At 44.8% G+C, this 10,754-nt stretch overlaps 2 protein-coding genes across 2 annotated transcripts in view; both read right to left on the reverse strand.

The window, feature by feature from the left end:
• Positions 1-785: 785 nt before the first annotated feature.
• The window catches only part of mtss1 (MTSS I-BAR domain containing 1), a 45,120-nt gene continuing 35,151 nt past the window's right edge, over positions 786-10,754 (reverse strand). The window contains 4 exon segments of the mRNA XM_069169531.1: positions 786-2,523; positions 8,293-9,282; positions 9,284-9,492; positions 10,433-10,466. Of these exon segments, the coding sequence (XP_069025632.1) occupies positions 2,113-2,523; positions 8,293-9,282; positions 9,284-9,492; positions 10,433-10,466 (1,644 nt within the window). The 3' untranslated portion in view covers positions 786-2,112.
• LOC138210462 (nuclear factor 7, ovary-like) lies at positions 2,517-3,277 on the reverse strand. Its single transcript, XM_069169634.1, has one exon. It carries the CDS (start codon positions 3,232-3,234, stop codon positions 2,527-2,529), a length of 708 nt encoding a protein of 235 aa, XP_069025735.1. The 5' UTR covers positions 3,235-3,277; the 3' UTR covers positions 2,517-2,526.

Here is a 10,754-nt window from a genome sequence, read left to right on the forward strand (position 1 = left end):
TCACACAAACGGCACGATGTAAATCAGTCCGTCATTCTTTATCTTCAGCTTGAGTTCACTAGTTTCATTTAAAGTAAAGGTGAACTCACATGAGGTTTGTGATATCAGCAGCTGGTTGAAGATTTTGCCTCCAGTCGCTCTGCGGTGTTGTCGTGAGTGTGCGAGGAAAACGAATCTCTCGTTGTTCGTTTGGAAATGAGACGCTGTGTTTCCTGGTTTATCTCAGCTGAGTTAAACAGGATGAACGTCATTGGAACATTTTTGGGCTGCATTGTCTATGTGGGAGTGTGTGTGTGGGGGGGGGGCTGTTTGTGGTTGACACACCTCAAAAAGAAAGCTTTCTCAACTGGTTAATTTGTTTATTTTGGTGAACTTTGGGAGAAACTATTTTTCTGTTTGTACGAAGATTTAATTTCCATTTTCACATTTCACTTCATGAGACTTGATCACTGACATTAACTTATTCTTGGTTTTCTTTGTCCAAACTTTGTACGTTGCACAAATGAAGTCGTCCAGTTGAACCGTTCCTCTCAAAACTAGTTCACAATGTTCAGTTTCTTTTTCAACAGAAACCACCGTCCCACCTAGAAACTGACTGATTATCTAATAGTTTATCTGTTGTTAGGGCCCAAGCACCGAATTTGAAACAATTATCATTATTTTGCTTTTTATCATTTAAAAACAGATACAATTCTGCAGTGGAAATCATTGTATGGGCTCAGGAACATGCAAAGAAGAAACCAGAAAAAAACACAGCGCTGCTGCCTTCTCTTTCATTTAAGATGGACTGAGGGTTTCCTGGACAACAAGTAAAACACTAATGTAGGGTGAAGCATTAAAGTAGGATCAGCCAGAAATCATACAGGAATTATTGTTTATTAATTAATGTGGGTACAAACAAAGAAGCAGACAAGAAGAGAATGTGTAGATATTAACATTAAAATTTCAAAAAGCATAGTGTGGAAGGTAATAATGAAACCATGGCAACAGTATTGGGACAGTGCGACAAACAGAATAAAGCAGGAAGAAACGGTGGACCCTGCAGGAGAAAGCAGGTCATTACAACGTAGATAAAGAGACAGGGGAGCTCGTCCTGAGTTCATGCCGGGAGACGCGTTCTCCGTTGTCTAGTTTGTCGGCTAAGTCAATATCTTGGTCACAATATAAAAATAATAAAAACGTTGAAAGCAAATATCTCAAATATCGTTGTTTTAATCCAATTTTTAAAAATGTTCAGTGGCAACAAATGGTTTAATTGTGTCTTGGCTCTCCGTGTCTCCTGTCAATTCTCAGATTTGTGAATTTCTGTGTAACTTTTAGTTTCTTTTGCAGTTTTGCGTAACGTAGACGGCTACGTTCACAAACTCACGATGACTGCCTTCTTGTTTTTGTTTTTTTTTCTTCGTATTAACCCGTGAATTACTTACACATAAAAAAACAGACTTTCACCCACAGTAACATTTTTTTTTTTTAATTCTTTTTCCACATCCGGTGGTCTACAGAGGCACCATGTGGAGTCCCGGGAGGGGAAGCAGTTGATTGACACATTCGACGTCCCAAAAGCTCCTTTTGTTCCAACATGTTTACGATCTTCAGACCCGTCGATGTTTTATTCCAGTTACGAGCGTTTTGAGATGAGAAGGACGCCCACCGAACTCTAAAACCAATTAATAATAAAGAAAAAACGCCATCCTGGCAGTCTAGGCAAAAAAAAAATCAAAAATCAAACTGGAGGAGGATCTGACCAGCTGACCGGTCTGATTAATTAACATCATGTGACCAGGAAAGTGAGCACTAACTAAAACAGTCGACGACTCTATCGGTAAGACCGAGTCACACAAAAACTTTATCCACGAGCAAAATCCAAAACATGAACCAAAAATAATGATACAAAAAAAAACAAAGGCAAAAGATGGTCGCTGCAACAACAGGAAATGACAACAAAATCTAAACGGCCCAAAAAAACAAAAAGGAAGCAGAACTTTATCAAATAAAACGAAGACACGTGTGGAGCTCCAGCAATCAGTCAGTGTGTCGTGAAGTCCGCAACGTGTCGGTCTCTGTAAACTCAACAGTTCACCAGCAGGGGGCGCTCAAACCGAGGTCGCAGTCTCATTTGTGATTGGTCGGAGGGGGCAGGAAGGGGGCGGAGCGATCGTTGGTGAGTGTCCTTTTGAGCTTTACTCCTTTGATGAGGGTCAGCACATTTCCCCCTCCTCCTTCTCCTCCATCTCCTCCTCCTCCGTCTTGGGTCGGCCGCTCCGGGTTCGGGTCCAAGCTGGAGGGTGGAGGAGCTTGGGGCTGGTAGCTGACACCGTGGCCCGGACCGGGGGGCTCCGCGTGGGCCTGGGCGGTGGCGGCGGCGGTGGCGGCGGCCTGGAGCTGCTGCTGGTTCGCCTGCTGCTGCTGCTGCGGATCTTGTTGGTGTTGCGGCTGCTGCGGTTGCCGAGGCAACGGCGGTTTGAACTGCAGCTGCTGCTGGTTCGCCTGCTGCTGCAGCTTCTGCAGCTGCGGATCTTGTTGGTGTTACGGCTGCTTCGGTTGCCGAGGCAACGGCGGTTTGAACTGCTGCTGCTGCTGGAGCTGCTGCAGCTGCTGCTGCTGCGGATCTTGTTGGTGTTGCTGCTGGATCTGGAGCTGCTGGTTGTGCGGCTGTAGATGACTGCGGTGTTCCTGGTAGTTCACCAGTTGGACAAGTTTCTGCACCTCGTCGTGTGTGTGTTGTTGCTGTTGTTTGACGCCGCTGCCCTCTGTTGGCAGGGAGGGGATAGTCGGCACGGGCACCGGGATGGGCATCTGACAGGGGACCAGGACGAGTTCTGGGTCATTCGTGTTTGGATCCAGAACAACAGAAGACCCAGCAATGGGTCTGAACCTGTGGTCGGAGTGTGTTTTGGAGTCTAGACAGACGACACACACTGGCTGCTGATGATCCAGACAGAAGAGTTTGAGTTTCTCAGAGTGCAGACTGCAGAGAGGCTCAGACTCTGTAGAAGCTTTCTGCTCTCTCTCCAGTAAAAAGGTCTCACACAGCTTCTTTAACACCAGGTTACGAGGTGGATTCCTCTTTGATGACCTTCTCTTACAAACTGGACACTCCTGTGTTGGTTTGTCTCTCCACCATCTCTGCAGACATTCTTTACAGAAGCTGTGGTTGCAGGACAGAACCACCGGGTCCTCGAAGACGTCCTGGCAGACAGGACAGCAGAGATCCTCCTCAGATATTGAAGCCATTGTGTTTGTGAGAGGCTGAAAATAAATCACACAAACGGCACGATGTAAATCAGTCCGTCATTCTTTATCTTCAGCTTGAGTTCACTAGTTTCATTTAAAGTAAAGGTGAACTCACGTGAGGTTTGTGATATCAGCAGCTGGTTGAAGATTTTGCCTCCAGTCGCTCTGCGGTGTTGTCGTGAGTGTGCGAGGACAACTAATCTCTCGTTGTTCGTTTGTAAATGATATGCTGTGTTTCCTGGTTTCTCTCAGCTGAATTAAACAGGTTGAACTTCATTGGAACATTTTTTTGGCTGCAACAGCAGTGGGTGTGTGTGTGTGTGTGTGTGTGTGTGTGTGTGTGTGTGTGCAGTTCATGCATTTATTTTGGTGAACTTTGCGCTTTTTGGGAGAAATTATTTTTCTGTTTTTACAAAGATTTAATTTCCATTTTCACATTTCACTTCATGAGACTTGATCACTGACATTAACATATTCTTGGTTTTCTTCGTTCAAACTTTGTACGTTGCACAAATGAAGTCGTCCAGTTGAACCGGTTCTCTTAAAACTAGTTCACAATGTTCAGTTTCTTTTTCAACAGAAACCACCGTCCCACCTAGAAACTGACTGATTATCTAATAGTTTATCTGTTGTTAGGGCCCAAGCACCGAATTTAAAACAATTATCATTATTTTGCTTTTTATCATTAAAAAAGGAAACAATTCTGTCGTGGAAATCATTGCATGGGCTCAGGAACATGCAAAGAAGAAACCAGAAAGAAACACAGCGCTGCTGCCTTCTCTTTCATTTAAGATGGACTGAGGGTTTCCTGGACAACAAGTAAAACACTCATGTAGTGTGAAGCATTAAAGTTGGATCAGCCAGAAATCATACAGGAATTACTGTTTATTAATTAATGTGGGTACAAACGAAAAAGCAGACAAGGAGAGAATGTGTAGATATTAACATTAAAATTTCAAAAAACATAGTGTGGAAGGTAAAAATGAAACCATGGCAACAGTATTAACAGTATTGGGACAGTGCGACATAAAGGAAGACACTTACATGACGAACAGAATAAAGCAGGAAGAAACGGTGGACCCTGCAGGAGAAAGCAGGTCATTACAAAGTAGATAAAGAGACAGAGGAGCTCGTCCTGAGTTCATGCCAGGAGTAAGAAGAGGAAACAGGGAATAAAGCAAAGACTCTCAAGACAAGAATCTAACTGCAGTAGACAAGTAGAACCAGAAGGGGGCAGTAACGTGACTCGCAGGATGCCAACTGCTCTAAAACTCCACAGAAGAAGAACGTGTTGCTAACGATGACGTAAAACAGAGAAAAGAAGCAAATTCTCACATTTGAGGAACAATAAACAGTAAATATTTGGCATTTTTTTCTGAATTCTATCACTAATTTACAGATTTAAAAAAATCGTATTTAATCTCTTGTCAGATTGACTGATTAAAGTTATTTTCGCTCTTGTTGCATTAACAAACAGCAGGTTTCTCTTTTGGGAAAACATCGAATTTCATGATCCATTGGTCACGAGACTAAAAACAGAGATTTTTGGTGTTCGGTGTTTTTATTTTTTTCTCACTTCAGGAATCTGAACGACCGCCGCAGGACTGTTACACGTTATCGGTGTCCGAGCTGCCGCTTCGGAGGCGAGCGGCTGTCGCTTGATCTTCCTTTCTTCTCACTTCGCCTGTGGGTGAGTCAGCAGCTCTGTTGTCATCCACTGTTACCTCATGAGTCATGCGGACAAAATGGTATCCTCATGAAATACACACTTTATGATCTGAGAAGAAACAGAAGACCCAAAGGGTCAAAGGTCAACTTCCCTGTGACATCACAATGTTTTGTTTTTTTGCAAAAGCCCCACAGACTGGATGGAGAAAGCGGGCGTAGCTTCCGGGTCCGAGAAAATATTAGGCCGACGCAAAAAGTGCTTTGGAGTGCAGTACCAACGATGGCCACTCGGGGTCGGCACCGGCTCCATAGACTCCCATTCAACTTCTCACGAAATACAAAGCCATTATTTTTTTGTCCATCTAAAAACATAATCCCATCATTGATTAGATATTAGGCCTCAAAGACAGCTATGTTTTGGGGGACGTGTCTGCTTGATTGACAGGCCAGTGGTGCAGTCAGGTTTCCACTATAGGTGGGCGGGGCATAGCGTCCTCGGGCACACACACACACACACACACACACACACACACACACACACACACGGTGAGTCAGGCGAGCTGCCGGCTCTGAAAGCGATCCGATCGGGATGATTCCCGCCCTGTCGGCCACAACAACAACAACAACAACAACAGATTGTAAACGATAGCGTTGCTGCTGCAATCGATACTTCTATATTAGCGCTGTGTATCGGATGACAGCCCGCTGATTTTGATTCATTCCTTCGGCTCTCATCAGTCGTTTTCAATTTAAACAGAATTTACGTTTAACAGAAACGTATCCAATCATACGGTTGCTACGGACGACGAGGCCGCGACCTCCAGCACTGCCGAGGTCGTTCACGATCAGGATGTTTCCTTCAACTCGCACGTGAAGCAAGTCGGGACGGCCGTCTTTCGTGTCGGCGATGTCGCGGAGATCGGAAACATCCCGTCTCGTTTTGATGCGTAGAAATTCATCCGTGTTTTCGTTACGTCCTCGTTATTCTAATATTTACGAATATTTCTCTCGTTATAGCTTCACGTTAAAATCTCAAATCTAGCTCCCGACACACGCTGTAAAAGTCGTTCATAATTGAGCGTTAAAAATCTCTCGGTGTCCGATAATCCTAAACTTCACTTTTGTTTTTCAACATTTTATAGACAAAACAATTAATGATAATAATTTATTCAAGAAATTGATTAATCAATGATATAAAAAAAAAAGAGGAAGCAAAGGAAAGAAGCAGTAAACAAAGGACACAAAAAAGCCAATCAGAGTCGGTTCTCAGTATTATTATTATTATTATTATTATTATTGATCCCACAGCGAACGTCAAAAGATGAAGAACAAAACAAGTACATTCTGTTGGTTCATGTCGTCCATTCGTCCGTTCAGACCTTCACTCGTCAGTCGGTCTCGTCAGACGTCCAATCAGGTCACGGATCCTCAAACATCTGCAAGTTTTTCCTCCGTTTAAAGCTTTTCTACAAAAATACAACGAGTGGCGACCGACGGCGGCATCGTCGGATCGGGTCACATCGTCGGCTCAACAAACAAAAATCAACAACAACAAAAATACAATCAGGATATGTTTACGTACATTTTATATATAGATTTAGATCTCTCCCAGAAATAGAAGCACTAATATATACACACACACACACACACACACACACACACACACACACAGCTGCTGTGGGGCTTATTGGGTCCTGTCAATCAAATGAATAACGACAATATTAACAATCCAATCAGCTGCAGAAAAAACCCAAATAAACGAAAAGTTTCTGAGAGCTGAGCAGAGACTGGACTACATTTCCCAGCATGCAGCTGGTCTCTGACGGGCAGGAGTTGAGAAAGTCGGAGGCCCCACGAACCCAAGAAATGTTTGAGCCACCAACCAAACTCCATTTAATTTTGCGAGTATTTAAAAACTTCACATTTAAAAAAAACAAATAATAATAATTGTGACCAATTGTAGACCGTTTTTTAACATTTAAAAATAAATTCGTCAGCGCTCTCTGATGGACAAACCAGATGGAGACAGTGTCTCAAAATAAAGCTCCCCAGAATGACTCTCAAATATCTCAATCGCCCCCTGGTGGCTGGTGGCAGTAAAACCTCATCAACTTACGTTTCAAACCGCTAAATCAGTTGTTTTCTAACAATCTGCACTAACTGATGTTCCTTTTTGCATTTTTTTCAGTGCGTTAAAGTTCGTGTTTTGAAGGCTAACCTAAAGCTAGCAGGCTAAAAGAACAACCGGTCTGTCTGGGGGGGAAAAATGTCATTAATAGATAAAAATGTATGTAACTATAATAGTATTTTATTGCTTATCTTTCAGGGGGACGGACTGATTTAAATATATCGGCCAAAAAGTGACAAGAAATGCCCAAAAAATATGTAATTTGATAATTGAGAGACGCGTTCTCCGTTATCTAGTTTGTCGGCTAAGTCAATATCTTGGTCACAATATAAAAATAATAAAAACGTTAAAAGCAAATATCTCAAATATCGTTGTTTTAATCCAATTTTTAAAAATGTTCAGTAGCAACAAATGGTTTAATTGTGTCTTGGCTCTCCGTGTCTCCTGTCAATTCTCAGATTTGTGAATTTCTGTGTAACTCTTAGTTTCTTTTACAGTTTTGCGTAACGTAGCCGGCTACGTTCACAAACTCACGATGACTGCCTTCTTGTTTTTGTTTTTTTTTCTTCGTATTAACCCGTGAATTACTTACACATAAAAAAACAGACTTTCACCCACAGTAACATTTTTTTTTTAATTCTTTTTCCACATCCGGTGGTCTACAGAGGCACCATGTGGAGTCCCGGGAGGGGAAGCAGTTGATTGACACATTCGACGTCCCGAAAGCTCCTTTTGTTCCAACATGTTTACGATCTTCAGACCCGTCGATGTTTTATTCCAGTTACGAGCGTTTTGAGATGAGAAGGACGCCCACCGAACTCTAAAACCAATTAATAATAAAGAAAAAACGCCCTCCTGGCAGTCTAGGCAAAAAAAAAATCAAAAATCAAACTGGAGGAGGATCTGACCAGCTGACCGGTCTGATTAATTAACATCATGTGACCAGGAAAGTGAGCACTAACTAAAACAGTCGACGACTCTATCGGTAAGACCGAGTCACACAAAAACTTTATCCACGAGCAAAATCCAAAACATGAACCAAAAATAATGATACAAAAAAAAAAAAAGGCAAAAGATGGTCGCTGCAACAACAGGAAATGACAACAAAATCTAAACGGCCCAAAAAAACAAAAAGGAAGCAGAACTTTATCAAATAAAACGAAGACACGTGTGGAGCTCCAGCGATCAGTCAGTGTGTCGTGAAGTCCGCAACGTGTCGGTCTCTGTAAACTCAACAGTTCACCAGCCGGGGGCGCTCAAACCGAGGTCGCAGTCTCATTTGTGATTGGTCGGAGGGGGCAGGAAGGGGGCGGAGCGATCGTTGGTGAGGGGTCCTTTTGAGCTTTACTCCTTTGATGAGGGTCAGCATATTTCCCCCTCCTCCTTCTCCTCCATCTCCTCCTCCTCCGTCTTGGGTCGGCCGCTCCGGGTTCGGGTCCAGGCTGGAGGGTGGAGGAGCTTGGGGCTGGTAGCTGACACCGTGGCCCGGACCGGGGGGCTCCGCGTGGGCCTGGGCGGGTGGCGGCGGCGGTGGCGGCGGCCTGGAGCTGCTGCTGGTTCGCCTGCTGCTGCTGCTGCGGATCTTGTTGGTGTTGCGGCTGCTGCGGTTGCCGAGGCAACGGCTGTTTGAACTGCTGCTGCTGGAGCTGCTGCTGGAACTGCTGCAGCTGCTGCTGCTGCTGCTGCAGCTGCTGCTGCTGCTGCTGGAACTGCAGCTGCTGCTGCTGCTGCTGCTGCTGGAACTGCTGCTGCTGCTGCTGCTGCAGCTGCTGCAGCTGCTGCAGCTGCTGCTGCTGGATCTGGAGCTGCTGGTTGTGCGGCTGTAGATGACTGCGGTGCTGCTGGTGGTTCACCTGTTGGGGGAGTTGCTGCAGCTGGTAGTGTCTGTGTTGTTGCTGTTGTTTGACGCCGCTGCCCTCTGGTGGCAGGGAGGGGATAGTCGGCACGGGCACCGGGATGGGCATCTGACCGGGGACCAGCTGGTAGTACGGCGAGGACGAGGGCGGCAGCGCGCTCAGGCTCTGGGTGGAGGTGCAGAGTTTACTGTGACCCAAACCCGCCACTCCTCCAGCAGAGGGCGCCGCGAAGACGTTCTCGTCGCTCCCGGCGTTTCCTCCTCCGATGGCCTTGAGGGGAACCTGCGGGGTGCAGATGGGGATGGGAACCCCCCCGCTGATCGTGCCTCTGCGGTACGCCGGCTTGGACGAGGGTTTGCGCCTGATGGTGGCCGTGTGGGACGGCAGCTGGCGGGACCGACCCGCCGCTTAGTTCGGACTCGGTCAGCAGGTTGACGGTGGAGGCGGGACGCTTGGACTGAGCAAACTCCCGGTACTGGAACCGCAGGTCGGAGTTCCTCGGGATGGTCGAGGACTTGTCAAAGTCTGACTGGCTGTTGCCGTGGGAGATGTGATGTAAGGAGATGGAGTCGGCGTCTCTGTGGAGAGAGAAGGACTCGTCGTCGACTGGAGAGAAAGAGACAAGGAAAGTGTGAGTTACTTGTTATGTTACATGTTTTTTTATTGTATAAACATGCTATAGGAAGACTTTTGGTCACATTTCGGACGACATTAAAGAAGTATCAGTATCAGTCATGTCGTCCGAAATGTGATAATAAAGTCAGGCTTGATCAATTTTTTTCATATTTCGGACGACATACTATAATATGACTTTGGTTCAAGTTATGGAAGCCAACATCGTGGTGCAGCTGTCAGTGTTGTCCTCTCGCAGTCTAAAGGTACCGGGTTCAATTCCCACCTGTGACTTTCTATGTGGAATTTACATATTCCTGCAAAACTAGTAACCTAAAAGTAAAGTTTGTTGTCCATAATATGGATGACTAACTTATGCACGTAGTCAATGATGTAAAACATTACATTCAATCCTCACTAAGTTCCAGACCACCTATCGAACCCAGAAGCTCCTGATTGTGAGATGACATGTCTACACTATATACTACAGCGTGTCGTCAGAAATACCATCAATTTTGGACGACATGCTGTAGGATGACTTTTTTTTATCTTTTGATTTTTAAACTAAATAATCATTTTGAAGACGTGCAGTAGCTTCTTTACAAAACGACAAACATCACTGGCAATAGTTCACATTAGCTGCTAATAAATTATATTAATTCTGTGACAAATTTCTCTGCAGTTCGGGGTCTGTGATCGGACAAACATCGTTGCGAGGAAAGAAGTTCCACTCGGAGTTTGTCTGCAGATCCGACTCAAAAACTTTAACGTCGACATTTCGACTGAATCCTTTTATAAATTAAAATGATACGCGGAAAGCTGAACCCAAAGAGATCAGATAACTGGATGTGACCACGTGCACTCAAACACGGACCTCCTCGATAAGCAGACAAGAAGTCAGACAGGTAAATGGACAGGTAGTCAAGAGACCTACCATAGAGGGGAGGATCTCTCCTTACAGCTGGAAGAGAAGGAAGGAAGGAAGTTTAACCGAGAAAAAAAACCACCAAGAAACACAACAGAGAACCAGAGAGGAGCTAAAACAGCAAAGAAACAGAAACCAAACTAGAAACTGGTTCAGATGGCCGGCCGGTCGGAGGAGTCGCGTTCATCCAAACAAAAACAGGATTTAAAAAAAAAGAAACGCACAGCAGGGGGCGCTTGAGAGTTTCAAGCTGTTTATCAATTTTAAAGGTTCACGTGTTACTTTTGCCAGACTTGTTTAAGTAGGAGAGGCCTGTCTGTTACTCACTGTG

The sequence above is a fragment of the Embiotoca jacksoni genome, unplaced genomic scaffold, assembly GCF_022577435.1.
Source record: "Embiotoca jacksoni isolate LCO1_2020_lvr unplaced genomic scaffold, fEmbJac1.0.p SCAF_46, whole genome shotgun sequence".
Lineage (NCBI taxonomy): Eukaryota > Metazoa > Chordata > Actinopteri > Embiotocidae > Embiotoca > Embiotoca jacksoni.

What these genes read in the sequence shown, in the direction of transcription:
- LOC138210462 (XM_069169634.1), bottom strand. Translation starts at nt 3,234, where the DNA reads ATGGCTTCAATATCTGAGGAGGATCTCTGCTGTCCTGTCTGCCAGGAC.